This window comes from Sinocyclocheilus rhinocerous, unplaced genomic scaffold, assembly GCF_001515625.1.
Source record: "Sinocyclocheilus rhinocerous isolate Xijiao unplaced genomic scaffold, SAMN03320098_v1.1 scaffold1737, whole genome shotgun sequence".
In the NCBI taxonomy this organism is placed as follows: Eukaryota; Metazoa; Chordata; class Actinopteri; order Cypriniformes; family Cyprinidae; genus Sinocyclocheilus; species Sinocyclocheilus rhinocerous.
The window spans coordinates 18338-45506 of record NW_015646360.1 but is presented as its reverse complement, the minus strand read 5'-3'; the positions used below and the strand labels follow the sequence as shown (position 1 = coordinate 45506).

The window sequence follows — 27169 nt, the reverse complement described above, 5'->3', positions numbered from 1 at the left end:
ATTCAAGTTATAAAAAATATAATTGTACATCCAAATGTGTTTTCTAAAGTTTTTTTGTCTGTCTTGTTGACTTTCACTTGTGCTACGATAATTGATTTGAAATTCCAAGATTAAACACAATGTTAAAGTTGTTTTAATGCTTCTGAAACACTAAGACATGGTTTTCAGGCAGTGAAATTGCATCCGAATTTGTGTCAAGTTTTAGAAATTTTCACGCGCGAGTTCCAAATCAAATATAGCAGCACAAGAAAACAATTGAAAATTCATTAAGATTTATCTTTATATATCTTTATATCTTTTCAGATAGTGAAAAAGCATCTGATTGTGTGTGAAGTTTCAGACAATTTGCCAAAAATAATTTACCCTAATGGGACAAAGTCAGTTATAAATGACGGATCCCTAAAATAAGGTCAAAGGTCAGATGAAGAAAACAAATTTTGGAAAATGATTTTACTCCTAAATATATGTAAAATATAAAGTCAATTATTTTTATGCTGTAAATTCACAATTAGTCCTATAGAGGGTTAGCGTATTACAGTGTGTATCATGTCATATTTTGCGCACCCATTTGGTCCCATTGGTCAAGAAAATCCGAGCCAAATTAGGCAGAGAGTGCAAATACAGTAGTTTGGCTCATCATATGAGAACGTGCCGGTGTATATAATAATACAGCAAAATTTACAGTAAAAAACAATAGCATTGCAATATAACGCACCCGCCTTAAATCAAGGAGAAACGCCAGCACGAATGGGCACGCAGCATAGGGACTCATTCTGTATTATAGCCATGTAAATAAAATAAAAATAAAAATATCCAGCAAAACTTTCACACTTTATTTGAAGCATTATTATCTGTTTTTACCTAATTTTGTAGTAACTGTACACAAAAGTTTATTTGATGGATTAGAAGAAAGTGTAATGAAACCAAAAATAAACATGAAAAATCGACATGAGGTTATTTTTTATGTTCATGACAATGATAAAATAATTGATAGCTAAATTAATGTATTGTTTATTTTTTCCTTTAATTATCCGAAGCACCTGGTGGCCAATAAAAAAATAAATAGGATGAAACGACTTTTTAAACAATAAAAAAAAAAATCTGACATAATATTATTTTTATGTTTCATTGACTAAACGAATAAATAAAGGAGGAGCCGTTTCTGTGAGTGGATGTTATTCCGCCATCTTTGGCCAATGCTGACGCTAAAACGAGCATTGTGGGGAAAATCAGATCTCATTAATATTCATGAACTCATTACCATAGCTATTCTTACTTGTAAAAATTGCATTTCTAGATATCTGTAAAAGTATTTTTACTAGTTAAAATATTATTCAAGATATCAGTAATTCTATTTTCACTAGTTGCAAGGGCAATTTTAGATATCAACCGCCTTTGTTGATATCAATAATTGCCTTGTTACTAGTAAAAATGTGAATTCTTGATATCTTTTTTTTTTTATTTGTTATTTCTGATATTTGAAAATGTATTTCTGATATCAATATAATTTCTGATATCTAACATGGCTTTCTTACTAGTAACAATCACATTCATGATATCAGAAATTAACATTGTCACTAGTGACAATCTAATTATTGATATAAAAAATGAACATTTTAACTAGTAGCAATTAAATTGTTGATAATAGAATAGACATCTGTACTAGTAACCACGTGATTACTGATATCAAAAATAAAGGTTTTTACTAGCAAGTAGTAATTGTATTTCTGATATGTGAAATTGAAATTTCAACTAGTAAGAAATCAATTCTTGATACCAACAATTGATTTTGAATGCCAGCCTATGGTGACATTTAACTAGTAAAAATACAATTACAGATATCAAGAATTAGAATTGTTACTAGTAGAAATCTAATTCCTGATATCAAGAATTAGCATTTTAATTAGTGAAAATTGAATTGTGGATATCAACAATCCATATCCTGCGAATGAATAAAAGTCAAAACGGCTTGCCTATTGCCATTTCCAGGATATAAATTATTGATAACAAGAATAATATTTTTTACTAGTTGAAATTTAATTGCTGATATCAAGAAATCGATTTCTCCGAGTGATGACTTTATTGTTGATATCAAGAATTAACATTGTTACTAGTGGAAATGTAATTGCTGATATCAAAAATAGCCATTGTTACTAGTAGAAATTCAATTCCTGATATCAAGAATTAGCATTTTAACTAGTGAAAATTGAATTGTTGATATCAAGAATTCATATCCTGTGAAGGAATAAAAGTCAAAACGGCTTGCCATAGAGCGCCTGACATTTTTTTCGGCTGGCTAAAAACTCTTTGGTGGACACACGCTATTGAATATTTATTGTTAGGCATATGGTCTATAAGTCTTTTTTGCATTTATGCAATATAATGGAGCCAAACCTGAGAAAGTAGACCAGAATATTCCACTGCGTTCCTGGACAGACGATTTGCGTAGAGTAATTCATAGGCGGGGATTATGCTAATTGTGAACGAGCGTGCACAAGCACCCTATTTACGAATGAGTGGAATTCATTAACATACTTTTAGTAGTTAGTAATTATTAATACTTTTAGACCTCACAGCAGCGTTTTATACAGTTAATCATTCCATTCTCATTTCTCGTCTAGAGCACTATGTGGGCCTACGGGGTAATGTTCTGGAATTGTTTGCATCTTGCGTGCATAACAGATGCTGTGCAGTTTATATTGCAAACCACACTTCATCTGTAGCCAAGCTTACCTGTGGAGTCCCACAAGGTTGTATTCTTGCTCCCATTTTATTTTCTCTTTATATGCTTCCGTTGGGGAATATTTTTAGGAAACATGGCATTTCCTTCCATTGCTTTGCAGACGATATTCAAATCTACTTACCATTAAAAAAGAGATATAAATGATTTTGAGGTCTTGGCAGCCTGTTTGAAAGACTTAACAAATTGGATGTCTACAAATTTCTTGCATCTTAATGAATCGAAAACTGAAATCATTGTGTTTGGTCCAGCATCCTCCTCAGTCAATTTAAAAGCAAAGTTCTCTCAATTTAAGTTTGATTTGAAAATACATGTTAAAAATCTGGGCTTATATTATAGATAGTCACCTTAAAATGGATAAGGAAGTTAATTCAATTGTTAGGTCTTGCTCTTTCCATCTTCGTCAAATCTCAAAAATCAAGTAATTTCTTAATTTTTTGTACACAAAAAAGAATATTCATGCTTTAATTTAATCACGGCTGGACTATTGTAAATCACGTTATCTTGATCTTAGTCATTCTGTCCTTTCTCGTTTGCAGTTAGTACAGAACTCTACTGCGAGTTTATTGACGCGCACGCGTAAGTGGGAGCCAATTACGCCAGTACTTGTCTCCCTCCATTGGCTGCCGGTAAGATATGGGATTGATTTTAAAGTACTTATATTTGTTTATCAGTCTATTCATAAGTATGCTCCTACATACATTTCTGACCTTATTTAAATTCATCAGCCCTCCAGATCGCTTAGGTCAGCGAATCAAATTCAACTAAAGGTGCCAAGATCTAGACTGAAACATTGGTGTGATAGAGCGTTTGAGGTAGCCGGTCCCAATCTCTGGAATAGTTTACCACAACACATTAGATCCACACCCACTTTGTCCATTTTTAAGCATAAACTTAAAGACTACTTATTCTCTCTTGCTTTTAAATAATGCGTGCCGTATATATGTGGCCTTTTTTCTTTTCTTAACTGTGTTTTAGGGTTATATTGTTTTCTTTTTGTTGGTAGTTAGTTTTATCTTTGAATTGTAAAGCTCCTTGGACAATGAACATTGTAATTATATGGTGCTATATAAATAAAAGACTAAGACTAAGAATTAACATACACGTTTAACTATCAAATCAGACGTTTACGAAGCATTTGTGAATCCGGAGGAGAGTTTTCGGGAAGGTCTGTTTTACGTGCAAATTACTCAGAATTTACTCATATATTTACGCAAGATTCATGATTGTGGCAAATTCACTGTTAAAAAAGTAACAGTGAAGCAGTGCTAAAGTTAATGAAATTAAGTGATGTGATGGTGAAGGCCATGTATGTTAACCCACACTCAGAATTTGTCCTCTTAACTTTAACACTGCTTCAGTGTTAGTTTGTAACACTCTTACAACAGTCTTTATTATAGAAATATTGAGAGTGATAACATTGGGGGTTTTGCTGTGTAGCCAGTGAGATTGCCACATATTTCTGTGCACTTTTGAAGCAGCTAGCTAACAGAAGTGTTTTACACAAACGACTGTGTACGTGTGTGTGTTTTTGTGTATTCCAGTCAATAAGAGGACATGCATTTATGTCAGACAACCCAATTCAGCTGTTCCAATCAAATTTGCAAATATGTCAAAAGAATCAATCCTCACGTTGATGTGTTGAAGTGTTTTCTCAAACTCTCCTTTAATGTTTTCTTTGTGTTGAAGTTTCTTTTGTAAGGACTTCAGTGCTGTATTGACCTCCTCCTGCAATTTAAAGAGAAAATCTATAAGACACCAGCAATTTGTGTGATATGTTCATATATGTAAAGCACAATATGAAAGTGAAAAAGTGAAAGAAAGTGAAAGTGAAAGTGACGTGATATGTGGCCAAGTATGGTTACCCATATTAGGAATTAGTGCTCTGCGTTTAACCCATCCTAAGTGCACACACACAGCAGTGAACACACACACACCGTGAACACACACCCGGAGCAGTGGGCAGCCATTTTTTGGGCACCTCAGTCGTGGTATTGAAGGTGGAAGATATAAGCAAAGGGCACCTCAGTCATGGTATTGAAGGTGGAAGATATAAGCAAAATGGTACAAATAAATTTGTTTGTATTTATAATCTTTGTTTTTATAATTAATTTAACATCAGACCATGGTCATTTTATTTATTTTTTCAGCCATGTGTTTATTTTGGCTATTATTTCTGTGCGTAAATGAAAAATGCACTGCTGCCATATATATGTATATATATATATATATATATATATAAGCTTCCATATATATATGAATATATATATAAGCACAACTTGTCTTGAAACTGAATGAGATGATGCTATAAAGGGAGTAATCCTTGCTCCCTTTCTGTATATAATCCACAGTATTGAAAAATATAGAAATAAAAATCATATATCTGTCTTACCTTATGTGAAGAAACCACTTCACTGATGGGTCTGAATTTGTGATTGTCATGTCGTTGTGATGTAAAGCACACTACACATGCAGGCTGTTTGTCGTCTAGACAGAATAGTTTGAGTTTCTCACTGTGTAAACTGCAGAACTCCCCAGATGAATGTCTCTCATTTCTCTGCTTCAGAAACGACTCGCACAAGTTTTTTAATGCAAGATTATATGGAGGTTCAGCTTGAGAAGATATTCTCCTGCAGACAGGGCACTCCTGAGTTTCCCTGGTTTTCCAGAACTGTTGAAGACACTCTTTACAGAAACTGTGACTACACGATAAAATAACAGGAGCCTTGAAGATTTCACAGCATACAGGACAAGAAAGCTCTTCTGCAGATAGTGAATCCATTTTCACTGTGTGAGCTCCAGTAGTTTAAACTTCAACTTTTTGAATAATGGTTAAAAAAAATGCATAATCACAAAAATCATGCTGTCTGTTCAGATACAAACGGCTAAAAAAATCCTCCTTCAAGGTTTTTCTCTTCATTCTCCACTGATTACTGATTCTTTTGTGGTTTTATTAGTAAAGAAGAGAGAGGAGAAATAAGACAGTCACTTCCTGGTAAGTGATGTAAGAGGGTGGAGCTTCAGCATCTTCATCATCTTGTCTCATGTTTAACTCTTTGTTTGTCTTATCAGATGCTGGGTGGTGATTTAATATTAATGTTTTTAATTGTATTAGTATTGATATTATTATCTGTTATTGGACATCTGATCTTAAAATCTGATCGAGATCAACACTATTGTACAAGGGATGGTCTGGAGCTTCGGTTCTGTGTGAATACACACAAGTTAACGACAGAACCAGAGCATTTTTTCACGTCCACTTCCTTCTGATTTACACATTAAAACAAAAGAAACAAGATAGCACAAAAGCAGAAACATGTGTTTGACATTTACTCTTTGTACTTGAAGGACATGCAGGCAGGTCACATTTATTAAAACAGAAGTGGGATATTGATGTTATAGATTTAAATGCAAAATGCGAGGCACTAACAATACAATAGGTAGTGATCACTATCTAATCACATGTAAAATAGGTATGGATTTACCAAAAAACAGATGAAAAGATGGGAAAAAAAGGTAAAACCACACATTGGGAGGCATTACATAAGTATGTAAGTGATATAAAATTGCAGGAATAAATATTCAAATGAAGAAATTAATATGAATGAACAAACACAAATAAAGTAGAAAGGATAATAAACAAAATCGTGAAGAAATGGTCTTCTGATAACATTCTTGAATTGAGAAGAACTTAGGGAGGAGCCAATCAAAAATCTGGTAAAGATGAGATAGCCTATGCCATTACCATACTATGATTAAAAACCTGTCTGATGCATCTGTGAATATTATATGGCATCTATATAATAAAGTATGGAGGACAGGAAAATTCCTAGCTTCATGAAATTACTGAGCTAATTGAGAAAGCAGGTAAAGACAGACCAAAATTATGCAAGTACATGTCTTTCTGTGGAAGACAGGAGAAAGCGTGTGTGCACATCAGAGGCACGCAGTAAAAAAAAAATATATAAACAAACCCAGGTGTTTATGACATGCTTTTCACACTATGCTTAACCTTGGCTTAATATTTTAGCTATAAAATTGGATATATCTGATCATTATATTGCAATTTGACTGCTCTAATTTCTACACTTTATTAAAAGCTTATTTTGGGCATGAATTTCTGCAAAATAGAGTTTGTTTATGAAGGATTGTATAGTTCAGCATTAGAATAATGTCTCTATTGGTCATCACAGTAACATCTGCATTGTTTTAATTAGTTTACCTGCAGGAACATTCTGGGAAGGTTATCTGAACCTACAGGGAACGTTCCTAGAACAGACTTATTTGGTTCCCAAAAACAAAATAATGTGAAGAGCAGGCAAAAGCACGCACATCGATCTCAACTGACAAAAACAAAATAACCAAATGGGAACCATATGGGAATGTTAGGGGAAGGTTCAGTGTTTTTTGGTATTAAATCATGAATTATTGGCATTGTTGGTTCATTTGACAGAAATACAGGACATAAATAGGTAGGCTAATAAATAACTGCAGAAATATTTGCAGGGAAAATGTTTCAGATCGCTTCATGATATGCACATGCATGTAATGAGTAATCGATGAGTAATCAACACAAATTCACACATAATCCACAAACCAGAATAATCAGAATAGATTTTTCTTCCTCATTCTGTTATATTTAAAAAATAACATATTTGTATAAAATCCTTGATGGCTTAATGCATAAGTGCTTGTAGTAGCCTACACAAACTAACCATAAAATTGCCATTTTGGAAAATACAGGAACAAATATTATAGAATACAATATTTTGATTCAAGGCTGGTGTTATTCAAACATGTTCATTATTCATCGCTGTCAATAGGCCTTTTATTGCTATAATAAAATGCATTTATATGAATTTTTCTTCTAGTTCTTTCAAAGCAGTTCTTTCTGCGTTTCCGCTCACATATTTTTAAATCCGTTTCATTGAGGTTCCAAATAATGGAACCTCAATGAAAGTTGAGGTTTCATTATATCTGCACTCATCTATGCAGATATATTGTCCACTCATCTATTCAGGTATATTCAGGTATATACAGAACATAGTCCTGTATATAATTTATATAGTGTAATTCAGACTTATCAAATAAATTGTGAGATTGTTTATTATTGTTGAATGTCATCTAATGAAGCCATTGACGTTTTCAGTCAGTTGCTCAATTTCACCACTAGATTTCAGTAAAGCCTCACTGAAGTGAGAACTGATTTTACATGAGCAAGTGAAGGATTTCTATTACATACATTCATTGATTTCTATTACATACATTCATTAATTTACCTTAGCTTCATTTGGAACTATTTAAATTGATCTGAATAATGACACTATATTGTCATGTGTAGATCTGCAAATAGAATTTATTTGTTCATAACTGAAGAATTTTGCAACATTGCCACTTATTTTCCTGTTTAGGCTATTAGTGTAAAGTCTTTGTTTCGGCTGAATCTCACACAGGTCAGATCATCAGAAAGTACGAGATCTGGATGTGCAGTGTTTGGAACCAGAATCACAGGAGCCGATGAGACAAAATCAACAGATTCTGAACAACAGATTCTGAACAACATACTGTATACTGTATATATATATATATATATATATATATAATGAACACACACTTATTAGTGGCTGTTTTATTAAAGACTGAAATCAAACACTATATTCTACTTGTTTGTATAGAATAGTGGTTCTCAATTTCAGTGCTGGGGTACCACATGTACATTTTGTATGTCTTCCTTATTTAACACACCTGATTCAGATCACCAGCTCATTAGGAGGGAGATCCATGAACTGAACCGAGGGCATCAGATTAGAGAGACCCCACCACTGGAATTGAGAACCACTGATATAGAATACAGTATGTTTCACCAGTGTAAATCCTTCATGGGGGGCCAGCCTGTGCATTTTATACACGCCAGTTTCAACTTGAGTCAAATTTGCACTTTTGGTTTCAAAAGCTTTGAGGAGACACTTGTGCGACAGTAGAGCACAGATCAGGTGATATATCCGTTTAACCGACTATACTATTTACACTACCTTTGAACATCCATTATAATCTAACCAAGTATCTCTTATAAAATCATGTTTCAGTAGTTACTCGATTATTGAGAAGGCAATAGCTTACGCAAACCCATAATAAAAATAAAACAGACAATATTCTGGAATCAGTATTTTGTAAAAAAAACAATAAAAAAAAACAATATGCGTCTAGCCTGTTTCTGTTACACTGTCTCAAGGGCAAAGGGATACAAAGTAGATGCTGTGTTACACATTATGGAGGATGACTATTGCATGAAATGAATGGAAAAACATTCATCGTGATGATTGCATAGGCTGTTTGGCATTATTTCATACTGTAGCCAGCAGGGCCGTGCACAGACCTTTTGAGGGGCATGTGCTGAAACTGAAAAAGGCCAAAATAATAAAATAATAGTCTCAAAAGCTTTAGATTTATTCACTATTAAGTCAAGATAGAGGGGGTGGAGTTATGAGGTTTACTGACAGTTTGAGCGGATCCAACAAGATTTAGTCACAAGCTCTTTTTAATACCTTTCATTAGCTAAATATTTGTAAAGCAGACAGACAGATGTAAAGGGTGACCAATATCATTGATTTATTGAAGGAAAAAAAAAAACACCATCTCCAAAAAAAGGGCACTTCGGAGTGTAAGGGCAAAAAGGGCATGTGCTCTGCACAGGTTGAGCCCTACCTGTGCACGTGCCTGGTAGCCAGTACTAGTGTGCTTCTGTTTTTCATAAGGTTTACAGATAATGTCATTTAATGTCCCCATAATGTCTTTTGGGGAACGCCTTCAGCGTGACCGGAGTCTGAAGCATACATCTAAACACAAAAATAACATTGGCTGGCGACAGCCTATGATGTCATTACCTGGCGCGACCACAGTATAAAAGAGTGCCGGGAGAACACGTCATCCTCTTCTTCGTCTTCAAGGGCTGTTTTGTTTGAAGCATGCATTTCCGGTAATGAGCTCATGGGAATCGCAGGTGGGCCTGGCTGATGAGTTAAAAAAGGGCCTCTCCCTTTCACCCAAGGCTTGACTTGCCGTGGAAGTGGGCCAAGAAAGTGGCGCCTCGAGTCCGCATAGATGAGCGTTATCTTTCTAACTGTAGCCCTCCAGCTCAAGTGAGCCTTCCATTTCTTCCCGATCTCCATGTGGAGATCGAGAAGGCTTGGAAAAATCTGTTCTCGTCTCGCATTCATAGATTTCAGCATACTAGTTATGCCAACATTGTGAGGGGGTGCATGAGAATGGTTATGAGAAGATGCCCCCTGTTGAAGAGACACTGGCTTGCTATCTCTCTATGGAGGATACATATTCTCTTAAGGTTCCCTCCCTGCCATCCAAACCCCTTCAAGATACATCTGTTTAAATGGCAGGGCATACGCGGCAGCAGGTCAGGCTGCAGCTTCGTTGCACACCATGGCGGAGCTACAAGCTTAGTGTTAGGTCCCCAGTAAAACGCTGCAACCTCAGGACCTGCGGGTCCTTCTCTCAGGTTGAGCACTCTTCAGAGGATATGCTTCATGATGTGCTCCCTGCTCCCTATCCCCTGGCTGGGTGTTTGCTTCGAGAAACTGCCCTGGCCAGGATTCGCTACTCATCTCTCACCCTGAGGGGTCTTCTGAGATTTCTCAGAGTCTTTCCCTCAACCATCATGCACGTTCTCCGAGCTAGAGCTCCTTTCACTGAGGCGTTGAGTGGCTTAACACTCCTTAATTCCACTCTGCAGTTCGATAGACGGTCAGGCCTATGGGTCCTCCCTGTCACACTGCTCTTATGGTCGAACCAGTTATCACCCCTCAGCGGAGTGGGCTTGAGCACACTGTGTTCCCTGAGGTACGAGTGAGTTGCGTTTCTGCGGAAACCCTTCCTGAATGCTTCGGCTCTGAGGAGCAGTAGCTGTGTATGCATGAATGGTTATTGGGTCCCGCTGTTTCTACGGATTCAATTGGGTCTGGTTATACAGGACCCACGCTCTCTATCGAGAGCACGAGACTGCATCCAGCTGCACCAGCTGACCGTCTCTTATTGGGCCCTGCTGGATTACCCCTTCTAATCTAGCACTGCCTTCTGGTTGAGCTGAGAAGTGCTCCCCTCACTGTGAGGGTTAGCTATGAGTCGCTCCCAGTGTGTGCTCTAAAGGCACGCCTCAGCTTGAGAGCCTAGAGCGCTGCTCCCAAAAACTCAATTTGCAACAATACTGAGTTGTTAGGCCCTGTATACTGAGGTCTCTGTTGCCTCCTTGGTCAGTTGCCTCTATGTTGGGACCCTGTTGCTCCCTGTAGAAATGTGTGATCCCCTTCTAGCTGGATCCCATTTCTGATGTCCCATTTGTGATCTGTCTGCCTCCCGGACATGGCTGTACTCCCCTCACTGCGGGAGAGTCCTTTTGAGCTCGCCGGTCCTGGGCAGACTGTGCGAGTCCTCCTCTCTACTTGACAGCTAAATACTCTGCCACTGGGCTATTGATCGCGTAATTTGAGCTGGGTTCCTCTCTCTCCTCACTAGGGGTTGAAGCCTCCGCTCTTTGAGCTCTGTGGAAGTGACATCAGGTAGTTGGGCCGCTTGCTGCTTCCCTGATAAGCTGCCTCTGTTTGGGTCAAGCCTAGCAGTGCATCCTTCACCTCGGAGGGTTGTCTTTGAGCTTGCCACTCCCAATTGAGCATCTGGGGCCTCCTCTCATCCAGTTCTCTGCTCTTTTGAGCTCCATTAAGCAGCAGCCTCAGGTTGTTAGGCCTCTCTCCACCTCCCTGTTAAGCTGCTCTCCTTATTAGTTGAGATTAGCAGTGCTCCCCTCACACTAGGGGGTTTCTTATGAGCATACCGCTCCCAGATTGAGCGTCTGAGTCCCCCTTCTATTTTTGAAGTTGGGCCTCCACTCCTTTGAGCTCCGGTTAGTAGTCATGCCAGGTTGCTAGGCCATCTTCTCCCTTGCTGGCGGGTTGCTTGCTGAGTGAGCTAGTTGTGCTCCCCTCCTTGCGAGCACGCCGCTACCTTCTGAGCATCTGTGAGCAGATGCTCCGGAGTCTGATCTGTGACTGCTATGGTTGAGTTGGCGATACTCCCCTCACATGGAGGGTTTTTCTATGAGATAAGCCTTTTATAATCCACATGTGCTCTGAGCACGCGGTCTTCCGCTGAATTAATTGTCGCTCCCTGATCGTGCCACAGTCACGTAGGGTTCCTAGGCTTGCCTAAATGACAGCTTCAGTTACCCCTTAGTAACAGTGTTTCTAAATCCATGTTATGGTAAGTGCATATGTTGAGCTTTCTGTACACTTTTAAAATCCACATTGTGGTAAGTGTGCACGCTAAGCATTCTGCGCACTTTCTAAAATCCTGTATGGTAAGGGTTACATGCTGTCAACCTCGTTCCCTTTCTCTGAGTTGGTTTAGGCCCCGGGTTTCCACCTTGGGCTCCACTCAACTTATGTATCCCTGCTGATACTGAGCAGGGTGTTGCTACCAAAGATCTGTTGAACCAGTTCTTTGAGCAGGCTCATTCAGAACTGGTGGTAGCCCCCTGGACGACAGGCCAGGGTCTGGTTGGTTTATTAGACACCTGGCCATATCCCCTTGAAGGAATCTCTTTTTTTCCTGATTCCAAGCATTTGAGTTCTGCCCTAGGATCGGGCTTCCCAGCCCAGCCCTTAACAGGTAAGTTGTTTCGGGTATGCAGCTCAGGCCCTTGGCTGAAGGGGATAATGTCACTGAGAGCTCTCAAGGCATCCTAGGGGCAACTCCCATGGCTATGGTAGAGTTAGTACTTAGTGCTCGCCGTGGTTTCTGGAAGGCACTCCCACTGCATGGGTATACCATTCCCCAAAGCGGCCTCTAGAGGATGCAGTTCGAAGTTCCCTTTGGAAGGGAACGTCTCAGGTTACGTATGTAACCATGGTCCCCTGAGAAGGGAACGAGACATCGCGTCCTCTAGTTCCCTTGCCATGCTTCAGATTAGAGGTCTACACGGGTCCAAAAATTCGCACCCGAACCCGAAGAGACCCGTAAATGTGCTACACTGAACCGACCCGGACCCGTCTATTATTTTGAAAGTTGGACCCGGGCCCGTGCAGAACCGAGAAATGTCAAAAATGTACTACCCGGAACCGACGCGGACCGTCAATTATTTCTAAGATGGACCCGAACCCGGCCGGGAAGACACAGACTTGACTAGACCCGATCGGCACATATTCCACAGCAAATTGCTATTAACAAGTCGATAAACAAGTTGCGAAAATGCCAAAAAGTGGGTAGTTCCACAATTAGTTCTGGTACTATGAAAAGGTTCCCGCGGTGTGAAAGGCCCTTATGTGTGGGGGCTCAGCCCCGGACGGCCCCGGCCCAATTTAAACCCTGGTCACGCCAGGTAATGACGTCATAGGCTGTCGCCAGCCAATGTTATTACCGTGTTTAGACACCGCTTCAGACATGCTTCAGACACCGGTCACGCTGAAGGCGTTCTCCCAAAGCGACCTCTAGAGGACGCAGTGTCTCGTTCCCTTCTCATGGAACTACATGTAACCTGAGACGTTTTGTCTTACTGAACGCAGTAAAGCGTGTTCACATTTCTCGTGTTTTTTTTAATCAGTTTGTGCTGCAGCCAACTATCCATATGCTTTATCAAATAGCTCATTTTGTCAAATCGTAAAATAATATAGTCAGGTATATCATGGCATTGTATGTTTTCCCCTTACTTAAACCAGTTTTAAAGTCATTTTTAATGTTATCCAAAATGAGTTTAAATTATTTGAAATGACATATATATAACGTTAGTAGATACAAAGTTAGAATGCTGAACACTCTGTGCACTCCAAATATAAAGGTTGTTTATCAGCAACTGTGGTTCCATGAAGAACCAAGGTGGATTTTAACAGGGTGGGTAATAGTAATCGCATGTGATTCGAATGAACTATTGGCACTTCATCCACCTTGGAGTTATGACATCCCGTGGTAACTAGGATTTACACAAGCTTCAGTCTGTTTTAAATCATGGCGGGGGAGGGCGTTTTCATATGCGTTTGGCCAATCAATGTCTACTTACGTCACGATTAGTACCAGTTGTGCCGGTTAGACCCTGCTCCGGAGTAGGAGCTAATTTGGTTCTCGAAAAAGGCAGTCCGGAACTAAAATCGCACCCAGTTCCGGCGGTGCGAAAATGCCAAAAAGTGGGTAGTTCCACAATTAGTTCTGGTACTATGAAAAGGTTCCCGCGGTGTGAAAGGCCCTTATGTGTGGGGGCTCAGCCCCGGACGGCCCCGGCCCAATTTAAACCCTGGTCACGCCAGGTAATGACGTCATAGGCTGTCGCCAGCCAATGTTATTACCGTGTTTAGACACCGCTTCAGACATGCTTCAGACACCGGTCACGCTGAAGGCGTTCTCCCAAAGCGACCTCTAGAGGACGCAGTGTCTCGTTCCCTTCTCATGGAACTACATGTAACCTGAGACGTTTTGTCTTACTGAACGCAGTAAAGCGTGTTCACAGTTCTCGTGTTTTTTTTAATCAGTTTGTGCTGCAGCCAACTATCCATATGCTTTATCAAATAGCTCATTTTGTCAAATCGTAAAATAATATAGTCAGGTATATCATGGCATTGTATGTTTTCCCCTTACTTAAACCAGTTTTAAAGTCATTTTTAATGTTATCCAAAATGAGTTTAAATTATTTGAAATGACATATATATAACGTTAGTAGATACAAAGTTAGAATGCTGAACACTCTGTGCACTCCAAATATAAAGGTTGTTTATCAGCAACTGTGGTTCCATGAAGAACCAAGGTGGATTTTAACAGGGTGGGTAATAGTAATCGCATGTGATTCGAATGAACTATTGGCACTTCATCCACCTTGGAGTTATGACATCCCGTGGTAACTAGGATTTACACAAGCTTCAGTCTGGATCCAGAACACCTGAGAAGAGATGATGCCCAACCCCTCAGAGGACCTCAGATGATGCCAACCCTGAAACAACATACAGAACTACCACATTTTGCTATAAGTTTGATTGCAACATATAATAATTGCTGTTAATAGTGTAGTCTGTTTGATTACGTCTTTAATTGATTTTTCCGTACATTTCTGCCATATGTACATTTACTGACATAGTCACCACTGATAAGCTACTACTAAATATATTGTAGAAACATATTGTACAGCTGCTTTTTAACGATTTGCACCATGAAAAGCGCTATACAAAAAAACTTGAATTGAAATTGAATTAAAAACAGACATTATTTTTTTTATTATCACTTCTTTAAAAGATAAAAACAATGACAAATGTTTCACTGACTATATATTATTGAAATATTTAACACTTAAAATATTTAACATTTAATCTTTCCTGCTGTCGCGGAGCAGTCCAGCGACATGACAAAGAAAGTTGATCCTGATTGGTCAACTTGTGTGCATTCGAAGTGCTGATTGGCTCACAGAACCTTATAGAACCAATTTAGAGTTCGACTGTGTAGAAATAACCTTTTTGTTTTATAAATAAAAAGTCCCAAAAGGTACAGAACTTTAAAAAACCCATCACATCATGTAAATAAGTTGTCACAGAATAAGAATATGTGAATAACTAAATTTTGACAAAAATGTCAGATAGATCCTTATAATTCCAAGCCCACGACTTAGAGATGGAAAAGTATCAAATTTCCAATAATTTAAAGTGAGTACCCACCCCTCCCAATTGGGTAAGGGGTGTGGGAAAAGGTGAAATTAGTGGAGAGGTTTGATCTGGTTTGATCCAGATCTCAGTTAGGGCCATGAAGTTGAGACTAGAATGAGTAGCAATAGATGAAATAAAGTCTGCTTTGTTTACAGCAAACCGGCAGTTCCAGATAACAATAGGAGTAGAGAGTAAAGTAATAGAGGACATAGAAACAGAGTTCAGATTGTTAGAATTGCACTGCCTCAAGTGTATGGAGCATGATTTACAAGTGTTAGTGGTAAGATTAGAGATTAGAAAGCACACAGTGAAGATAGGTAATAAAAACAAACAGATGAGAACACACTGTACAAAAAGTAAATATCCTCACGTTTCCTAGCAATGACAACTGCACTAAAATCTAATGAGATAAGAAACAAAAAGCTGCTGTCCACTTCTGTTGCTTGACTGCTTCTCCTGAATTAAATGTTGTTTAGCCAACGGTAAACAAGGATTAGATCGTGCAGTAAAGTGTAAATACAATCACAAGACCTTTGGCGCCCTCAACGGATCTCTCACTTAATCCTCATGGTTCATGCCTTCACAGAGATCATCTCTCCCCAGCGGTGAACCATTGACATTCCAAAACAGTTATGATGTAACGAAGCCTCATTTACTGAAATCACATGACATTGGCAGTTTGATACACGCTCTGAACTATTGATTCAAAACAATATATTCGTAAGGTTTCAAAGCTTCATTGAGCAGTTTCAAAAGCGCCCATCACTAGAATACAGAGTTATTAGCAAAAACGAAATGTTGCTTATTATAGCACCACCATATGGCTGAATCTCACAAGATTTGATCCACAGCCTAATTGTGACAATACTGTATACATAAATATGTTCATTTTTGTAACAGTCCGACATTCTGAATTTGACATCATTAGCTGCTGAAATTTCATTGGATTTTGATGGCCATGCTTGGTGGCCATCACTGACATGCAAAGCATATGTTAGCATTTGATGAATATATGAATAGAAATAGCTGCTGAAATTTCATTGGATTTTGATGGCCATGCTTGGTGGCCATCACTGACATGCAAAGCATATGTTAGCATTTGATGAATATATGAATAGAAATAATTAACTTGATTGATGATACGGCTGCAGAGCTGCAAGTGTTTTGAGTTGTAGCACCCCCTATGGCCAGATTTGATCATCTTTGTGTCTGTCCTCTGAATATCCTCTCATCTGTGTGTATCAGGATCTGTTAGGTTTGGACATGCTGTTCAGCAGATACAGATCAATACATTACAAATGTGTGAAGCCTGTTAATATCTTCACAATGCATATTGTTGAGTTTTGAGTGAATTGGACCAGCAGTCTAGGAGTAGTTGTTTTGATTTCCAGGATTTCTGTGACTTACGGTCTTGATGCCCAGACATGATTAGGACCAAAAACAGCAATTGACAAAACATTACAAATACAATAATGTTGCAGAATCCTCAGTGCATGAATCCCTAATTACATTTGGATTATAAGATCCCAATTCTACATAAATTATAAATGATTTATGAGACACTACAATAAGAACTAAATATAGGTGATCTCCATTAACACAAACTGAGCTTGAGAAAAGCACTGTTACTCATAATGAAACCCAAACACACTGATCTTATGGTTGACAGGAGGATTTATTACACACATTTATTCAGGCATGCTATTTCAGTGACAGAAGGTCGGCTGCAGTATTAATGTTTTCTCACTGTTACTGATTCTCTCAATAATCTATTCGATTCATTAACACAATTTCACTGATGATTTAAAATCAAGATAAAATCCAGGATAGAGCAGCTGAGTGAATGTGGTCTGGATTGTGTGGATGAGGCTCATTGTGTCAGAGACCCTGTAGAAGGACAGAGTTCCTGCACTGTAATCCACATTCACTCTTATTTTACGACAGCCCATAGGCTTTACAGGGAGATCATTCCAGATGTTATTGTGTATGAATGTGTATTTGTCAGGAGAGCAGTACAAACTCCAGGATTTATCATTGTGTCCAAACGCACACTCATCTTCCACTCCCTTCCTGCTGATGCTGTTATATGACACTGATACATACACACCATCACCACTCCATTCAATCTCCCAGTAACAGTGTCCACTCACATTCTCTCTACACAACACCTGGTGATAATAATCAAATCTGTCTGCATGATTACTATAATACTGGACTTTCTTTGTGTAAGAAACCTCTCTGTTGTTGTCAGACAGACAGAGGTGTTTATATGCTGTGTTGGGATCCAGAGTGAGCTGAAGGGAATCTGATGGAGACAAAACAAACCAGAATCAGGAAATATGAATCTGTGTGAATATTCATATGAATCAAATATGAATCAACAGAGTGTCATTGTCATGTCGAGAGAAAATCATCCCAGCATCCATTGCTAACCCATGCAGAAATCCTCCAACACAGAAGGTATTTAGAAAAGTGTCTCTTCTAAAAGCCTAAATCCTGACACAGCCACTATTTAGACACAAACACTATTTTGTATAATTGACGTGTCACCATATTTGATTTGGCTGCTGTAGACATGATCTGATCAGAAATTTGATGCGAGAGGGAATCTGACATCTAAGATGAACACTTCGTTCATCTTACAAAGTAGTTGCTTCAAAAGACTTGGATTAAATCATAAGGGATTACATTAAATGTGTAATCAGTTGTTTTATGTAATTATAATTATGGCTTTTAAATGACTTTTTGTAATGAACCATTCTCACAACTGTATTAAGAGCGGCAGAGTACAAGCAAAGGTGAGCCATATTCAAGTTTATTGTGTGTGTGTGTGTGTGTGTGTGTGTGTGTGTGTGTGTGTGTGCCAAGAAAACATGCATGATTCAGTTATAAATACTATCTTCAAATGTTTGTTTTTTTAAGTCTTAGTTTTCTAATGAAATTTAGTTCAATAAAATTGTAAAATAGTTTGTGCTTTTTCTCATCACTGATTTATCAACAACTGTCTCATGCTCAAGCATTTGATTACCCTATATATATATAATCAAACCAAAATTTATTCAGACACCTTCAACATTTCTCACAATATCTCAGTTTATTCACTATAGTTTAGAAAATGGTAATAAAATGTGACAAGAACTCAGAGTTAAACTGTGTCAGAACAAATTCATCTTATCATAATGTCAGAAGAACTTTGTTAGAAAGGTATGTAATGAATTCGGCTGAATAGCTGTCAGCTGTTAAATTAAAATAAACAATTAGATAATACCAATTTAGGTCAACTAATTACCAAGCAATGCTTAATTTTGTTCAGTCTGTGGTGTAAAAAGGTCGCATTAGCAATTAAAGAAAAAACACTTAAGCAAAACATGGTCAGGTCAAAGTGTCTGAATAATTTTTGGTGGGAAATTTTTTATCAATTTTACTGGTAGTCCACTGTATGAAGAATTTTTCGGTATAGTATGTCACAGTTTACTTTATTTTGCTATCCTCACTTACATTTAAGAACTATAGTGTCCTCACCCACTAGTAAAAAACTATCAAAAATTATATCTGGTGTCTGTATATATATATATATATATATATATATATATACAGTATATATATTCTACTGTTTATAATGAAAATGTCTGTGAATACATGCAAGGCACATTTTAGTTCTTATTAAAATCATAAAAAAATTAATCTGATGTTTGGTTGTAAATACTGATATCACAAAACACATTTCTTACATTTACATAATGTAACATGAGACAGTGACTTGCCACCACCTACTGGCATTTTTTGTTTAATATTTCATAGTATCACTTAGTTTTTACCATAATTTCTTGTTAAGGTTAGAAAAACTTTGCCTTTATAAAGGTAAAAAAATGCACCTGTAAATCAATTTAAGGGGCAAATATTTTCCCTTAATCGAGAAGGTGTGAGAGAGGGGGTTCACAGAAGAATGTTTAATGTAATAATATATAAATCTAGGAACATTGAAAGACTGTAATCAAATTCAGCATTGTAGTGTCCTTTTTGTGTTACAAATATTGTGTTCTTACGTGGAACGTTAGTTAAAGAAGATGTTCCATGCGGGGAGGGTGAAGTGCTTCTCTCTGTTTCTGCAAACAGAAAGTAAAGCATTAAGTTCAACTCAATACCTGTAGAAGTGTCATCTACATGTCATCTACAAGTGGCCATGAGCATCCAAGAGTATCTACTGTGTGTTGAGCTGTTTGAAGCACAACACACTTATCTTATCTAAGAAGAGTGCCTGCAGGAATAACTGTGATCAAGTGTAAGAGAGAGAGATCAGAATGAAAATGCAGTAACAATAAACCACACAAACACATCAGCAAAGCAAAGGCTTGACTTGAAACCAGCAGTTATTCACTTATTCTGTAAACTGTCACATTGTAATCATTCTCTCTGTGAGACATCAGTTATAGAAAAATAGTAGAACTTGGGCCTTTTTCATATTTCAAATATATTTAAAAAGACATCAAGTCTTTAGTTTCATTATTATGTTTTTTCAACGGTACACTGAATAGTTTAATTTTAACCTGTTACCTTGCTTGAGATTTTTCTCCAGATTCTTAGCCTGATTATTCTTGTTCATCTTCCTCAGGATCTCCACCGTGTTCTTCACTGCTTCTTCTTCTCCAAAAACGTCCACCATTATATCCACTGTTTTAAACCTATCTGCTTCCTCCATTTCAGAATGTGATATTTCTTTATGATTTTTCTTTAAGTGCCATTGAAACGCCTTCAGCTCATCTTTTCCGAGATCCTTCAGTGAGTTTAGAAGCAGCTCGAAAACAGATGCCATCGTCCTTCACTGACTCACAGCTGCAGGACAACAAGAAAAAGATCTGAATTAGTTTCTCTCTTAACTTGTGGACTCAAGCTCTCAAATGTTAATTGGATTATGAAATGAAGCTGTGATCAGATCCGGACTCTCAGAGTCAAACTCATCTGTTAAAGAAGTCCTGCTCCTTTTTACAAGATGTAATATAAGTATCAGGTGTCAGAATGTGTCTGTGAAGATTCAGCTCAAGATACCAATCATTTATTATGTAAATGCCCCTTTTTGAGTGTAAGCAAAAATATGCTGTTTTTTGTGTGTTTTAGTGGTGTAAAGTAACCAAGTACAATATTTTGTTACTGTACTTCTCAATTTTTTTTTTATTTTTTTTTTTACTGGGAATTCAAATTTTCCTTCATCTTTTGACAGTTAAGAAGTTATTATAGCGACTATAAAAATATCCTGTAAGTTTCAATTGTTGAATAAAGTTATTTTTTTTTCTTTTGGGCACAAAAATGATTCTCGTAGCTTCGTAAAGTTACGGTTGAACAACTGATGTCACATGGATTATTTTACAGATCTCCTTGCTACGTTTCTGGACTTGGGAACATTACAGTTGCATTGCTGTCTATGCAGGGTCAGACAGCTCTCAGATTCCATCAAAAATATATTAATTTGTGTTCCGAAGAGATGAACGAAGGTCGAGGTTTGAAACGACATGAGGGTGAGTAATTAATGACAGAATTTTCATTTATGGGTGAACTAACCCTTTAAATGTTTAAACTGGCAAAGCTTACATGAGTTTAGTTTAAACACAGATATCAACATGTGCTGTTTAGGTCTCACCTGTGCGCGCGCGCTATCAGCACCCGGGTGATGACGGAATAAATGAATGTAATGACTGCTCATATTCCATCATACGGCATTCACATTGAACAAGAGTGAATGGTTTGTCCACGTTTTTTTTTTTTTTTTTCATCACTATTGTTGTAATGTATTGGGAAGCCAGAATGAGCATTCATTGAGCACAATGGAACAATTGTGTATCCATTGATACACAATAAGCACAACTTCAGAAAGTTGCCAATCTCACTAGTTGTTGCTGCAACTATTTATGCTTTCTTGGTCATATGACTAACTACCTAAACTTGAAACTCACTGCTCATTGTCTCCTCCCACAATAGCTTTAGCCAAGCAGCATGTCATGGCTCTCCATAAAAATTATCTCAAGATCTGCGCATCACATGAAATTGTGCATGGACTTGTTCAAATTGAGGTCAACTGCTCTAAATATCGCTATGTGATTTACTGGTGCAAAAGCCTAATGTGCATACAGTGTACAATTGTGTTTGTTTACATTGGCATTTTTTGTCATTTGTTGTTTGATCTCTAACAAAAACAGATATGCTTATTGTATTTTGCTAGTTGAGATCTCTAGACCATCTCTTATGTACGATGCTTTTACAGATCACATTTTCAAGTGGGGTGAATTCGGGCTAATCTGGGACATTGGGTAATCTGGGACACCTAAGTTCCAGTGTGTTTATTTCCTGTTCTAACACAATTTAGTCAACAGGACTTTTACTATAATTTTAGCATGGATGTCATGTGACTGAAATCACATGACTTCATGGGGGTGATTCCGCAGAAAGGGGCGGGGCACTTGTCAATCAAGAAGCTCCCCTGGGAATTGCATGACAAGGTCAGTGACATGTTTATTTCCTGTTCTAACAAAATTTAGTCAACAGGACTTTTACTATAATTTTAGCATAGATGTCATGTGACTGAAATCACATGACTTCATTGGGGTGATTCCACAGAAAGGGGCGGGGCACTTGTCAATCAAGAAGCTCCCCTGGGAATTGCATGACAAGGTCAGTGACATAGGATTCTGACTAGATTAATGTTAAGGACATAAATCTGTCATAAATAATACAATGTTCCTAATTGTTGTCAAATTATGTTTGTGATCTATTCAAGCAACAAAATATGTATTAAAGTGTTGAAAATGTGTTCTAGTTTTTTTTCTTTCAAACATTTTTTTGTTGTCCCACATTATCAAATATGATTGAGAATGTGGGACAGCATGCTTTGGGTAATCTGGGACAGTCTTCAAATGGAGGAAATGTGCATTTAGGGACTTTATAAGTCTAATGATAAGGGCTAATGTGTGCCATAATATGACAAATATGCAAACAATTAAAAAAACAGGAAGGGGGCAAAAACTTTTTCACACCACTGTACAACAGTTCAAACCACTGAGCAGGAGGAGGATCTGCGGCCAGGCCAGTTGACAATGTTCTGTACACAAACACACACACGCACACACACCCATGCGCGCACACACACCCACACCCACGCGCACACACATACACACACACACACACAATGTTAAACAATTTGAGTTTTAAATTCATTTAAATTAATTAACAGTAGATTGTCAATCCTGTGTAGAGATAGAAATTATTTTTCCTGATATTGGAATATATATTTTCCTATTGAGATTTCTGTACTTGTCATTTTTTTCATAATGCTTTTTAAAAAATTGGTGATATTGTGTTTGGCATGCATAAAGTATGGTGAATATAGGCTTTTTTAGGCCTAATACATATGTCCCAGATTACAAAGTGACCTGCAGATTATCAAATTCAGGCAGAAATTTTTTTTTTGGCACAAAAACACTAATAGGTGTGGCATGTCTCCTCTGGGTATAATATCTACATTCTTTCTTCTGGTGTGGTTAGAAAGCATCTTAGGGATTTCAGAAAAGCTTAATATGCTGATCTAATGTGTTAGATAGATATCATTAGATATCTTTGATATATATGTTAGATAATAAATTGCAGAAGTCAAAAAATGTCCCAGATTACCCGAATTCACCCTAAAGTGGTAATTCTCTCTCTCTCTCTCTCGACGTGAAATTTAAGCACTTTTAATATATCAGCTAATTCAAAAGCTGTTGTTAAGCGTTGATCATATCCCCTATATTCACTGTAAAGCTAAGCTTCTAAGCCTTAAAATTACACTACCTTTTTAGCTGGTTAAGCAGGTGACCATTATTTTTTTCCCTGTCTTTTTTTTTTTTAAATACTACTAAAGACTTTAGATATACAGAGACGGTGTTTATGTGGAAGACCTCAAATCTGATTTTCTTGATATATCTAAAGTTTTTCCCCATGGTTCCATTTTGGGACCTATTTTGTTTTTTATTTATATAAATGATTTGGGTAAGGACATTCAAAATATCATTCTTATTCCGAGGTCACAATAGCCACCCAGATCCAGTCTGTATCCAGTCCAGATGGTGGATCAGCACCTAAAGATGACCTCTACAGCCCTGAATGTCAGCGGAGACTAGGGGTTGCACCGACTGGTCGACTTTAATGCTCTGCCATGACGCTTTAAGCTTGACGTCGACTAGTCGCTGGTCCTATAGAGGGCGCAACAGGGTTAAGAAATCTTTGGAGGGCTTCCACATTTAGTTCTAATCTAATGCGCTACTGCACTGTAACGCACACACATCGGCTTCAGACAGTAGCTCGTACATCACGCACAGATCGCAAGCACACAGAATCATTCAGCGCGGAAATGTACTGTCAACACTGTTCTGTGATTTTTCAATAAAATAGCTTAAAAACTGAAAAGTTCTAGCATATATTTCTTAACTAAATCCCACAGCTTTACTACTAGTAGAGAGACGTTGCCAGGTAGAATTCATTCACACACACATTCGCTCTCACTAATGCATTCATATAAATGTAATCTTTACTGTGCTACTTTATCTGATTTAGAACGAGCAGAAATGTGTGAGAAATATAACGACCCAAAGGACAAAGGAAAAAAGCAGTTATAGGAGCAATAGCCATGTGGGCAGCGCTGTGTCAAATGCCATAGCTGTACACAAGGTGTTTGAGGCTACGTCCATACTAAGCCATGCAGAGCTTACCCTATCCGATCTTTTTTTTCTCCTCGTCTCAATAAATATCTGCGTCCACACGAAACCATGAAACCGACACAATACGATGTAGTATGCATGCCTGACCAGCATGTGGTGCTGTAATTCTGCCACAGAGATACACTAAAAACAGAAAAGAAGACTTGGACTATGCGCATAACCCTTGCGCGCGGTATACAAACGCACATGGAACAATACATTTATTAATCTGTGTTAATGTTAGTTAATAAAAAGACAATCGTTCAGTGTTTGTTCATGGTTTTGTTGCTGTTACGTGACGTAGCGGTGTCTGACTAGGGGCGAGACGTGGGCTGATGACGTCATAGTTTCAGAAAACGGATTCGCTCGCTGTCCACACGAAAATGCAAGGGCGGCGTTTTCAGATTTATCCACTCTGGGACCCGGTTTCAAAAAATATCGGTTTCACTCTCCAAAAACACCGGATCCGTCTGGATGAAACGCCTATACGATACAAAATGTATGCGTATACAGCTAAACGCGCCTCCGTGTGGACGGGGCCGAGTCTCAGCTCCAGGCTCAGGCTTATTTGTTCATTAATGACATCATCAGCGACTAGCCGACGTCGACTCGACTTTCATCACATAAACTAAGGTCTAAGTTTAGACTTTAAAAAAATCTAGCGGAGACCATGTCAACTGAGTCAGAGTCAGAGTCAGATCACCTTTATTTATATAGCGCTTTATACAATACAGATTGTCTCAAAGCAGCTTTACAGTATTAAACAGGACAATGTCGATAATGCAAGAACATGATAGTAAACACTCAACAGTCTGACTTGTGTTGCAGCCTGGAATTAAACCACACCATTCTGGTTTCGTCTGGCCAGAGGAGACCATGAGTCTGATTTCTCACGAGGTTTTTTGTTTCCATTTCTGTCACCGATAGAGTTTTGGTTCATTGCCACTGTCACCTTGCTTAGTTGGGAACGCTTAATTTCTGGAAATATTGTCAGCTTTATTGATTGCACAGACAATATTGGAAGAGAGATGTGGCCTGTACGCAGCAAAAAAAGCCAGTGTACAATGAACTCAATTCGAGTCAAATTTAACACTCCTGAAATGTATATATGACTCCCTCCATTTTGGAGTTAAAATAACACTTTCGAAAGTGTGTCAACAATATAATAATTATATGAATATATTATATGAATTATAAACAATTACAATTAATATAATATCAATATAATAAATAAGTAGCTGCAAAAGTCGGGCAATTTGTTCTCTAAAATTCTTTGACTGTTGCTTTAATTTTGAACGAGAGATATGGGGGAGTGTCTTCATTGCATCAGATATATGTCACTTTGCTCACAGGTCCAGTTTGGGTTTGCGATCTCTAACCCAGAATAAAACGAAACCCGCTCAAAACCAACCCATCTTCTTGAGCCCGAAAACTCAGATGGGAACTTAAATGGGTAAAAACTGAAACCGGCTTCGTGCTACAGGCCACTGAACTGGATCAGAAGTCAGAAAGAGCTTTATTGCCAAGTATGTTTGCACATACAAGGAATTTTTTTTTTGGTGTCACAAGCTTCCAGTACACAGAGATAACAACACACATATAATAAAAAATAAGATGTGAATAAAATACACATATCTATATATAAATAAACAAAAAAATAGATAAATACGTTAAAAATAAAAAATATATTGAAAAATAAAATACATTGTATGTACAGGTGTGCTATATGAATTGGATGATGACATCACTGAATAATCAATTAACTGACTTTAACTGAAATATTACTACATATTTGTTGCCCTAATGAGACTATGGTGAAGGACTTTACTTCCTTCTTCCTTCATGTTACGGGGGATGAGCTCAGGGTTCGAGTCCAAGTTCATTTACCATTAACTATTAAGACTAAACGGGCAGACGAACTCATAAAACATGCGTTTAAAAAGTCTGTCAGTTTGAACTTCTGGTATGGTTTTCTGAACACACAAATGTGAAGAGCCCTTTCATGTAATCTCTCCAGTTCACATAAACACAGTTGGTTATGTCTCTGAACATAATCAGATTAGAAAGAAATCGCATAGATATCAGTATATTAGATCTGTGAAATGATGTCTCTTGGACATGGTGACAACACACTTCTAATGCAACTCAGCCAGTCGTCAAATAACTGATTTCTTGTGTTAGCAATCAAAATCAAAAGTAAAATGAAATTAAAATACATCTATATCTATTAGTTAGTACATTATGATTTAGTATTTACTAACCGTGAACAATGATGATGTAGATGTTTCTTGTTCCTTCACTGAACTTGTGTCTTGAACAGATGTTATCCTTTCAATTCTACACTTTCACGAAGGACTGTGGAGGGGTGGAGCTTTCCTTGGAACCTAAACCTGTTCAACAGGTTTACCAGTTTTTCTAGAGGAAAGGGGAATGGAGATTTATTGTATGTTATCTGTCATGCCTTTCAGTAGAATGATCGCAAAACTACAGGTAAAAAAAAGAGACAAACACTGAAAAAGTTGATGAACAGAGACAGACAGACCACACTGAAATATATAGTTAACCTCTTAGCCTTTGAAAAAAATCCCAAGAAATTGTATACCCAAACTAAAACAGATACAGCTCATGAAGCCTTTGCACTAAAAGTATAAGTATGGTCTCATTTGAAAGAAGACAGTTGGCAGTTTATTGTAAAGTCAGAACTAATTCTTGTCATAATGAATATGTTGATTAGCATTGCATTGTAAATATACACTATTATACATAAACATATGAGAATCTATCAATGTTTCTCCAAATCTGCACACTTTTGAACTAAGAACCCTGAGGGATGTTGTTTTGTAAAGCATTTTCATGATGATGGTACAGGACTTTTCTTTTCTTTTTCATTTTTCTCAGTGGATGCAACTGAACATTTTTTCTTCATTTCTGACACAAATTAAGACATAACTGGCACTATAAGATTTACAAAATAAAATAAGAGGTCAAATACTGAAGTTTGAATCTTAGACCTTTTTAACCCT

General features: G+C 37.6%; 1 protein-coding gene and 1 pseudogene across 1 annotated transcript; both read right to left on the bottom strand.

Annotated features, from left to right (window-relative positions):
• Window positions 1-5525, bottom strand: part of LOC107707610 (nuclear factor 7, ovary-like) — a 12235-nt pseudogene extending 6710 nt beyond the window's left edge.
• An 11563-nt stretch (window positions 5526-17088) lies between these two features.
• Window positions 17089-26487, bottom strand: LOC107707609 (stonustoxin subunit beta-like). Its single transcript, XM_016511688.1, has 4 exons — window positions 26408-26487; window positions 19978-20256; window positions 19470-19529; window positions 17089-17728 (listed from the first exon to the last, which is right to left on the bottom strand). The coding sequence occupies exons 2-4, from the start codon at window positions 20234-20236 to the stop codon at window positions 17205-17207; spliced, it is 843 nt and encodes a 280-aa protein (XP_016367174.1). The 5' UTR covers window positions 20237-20256; window positions 26408-26487; the 3' UTR covers window positions 17089-17204.
• Window positions 26488-27169: the final 682 nt, after the last annotated feature.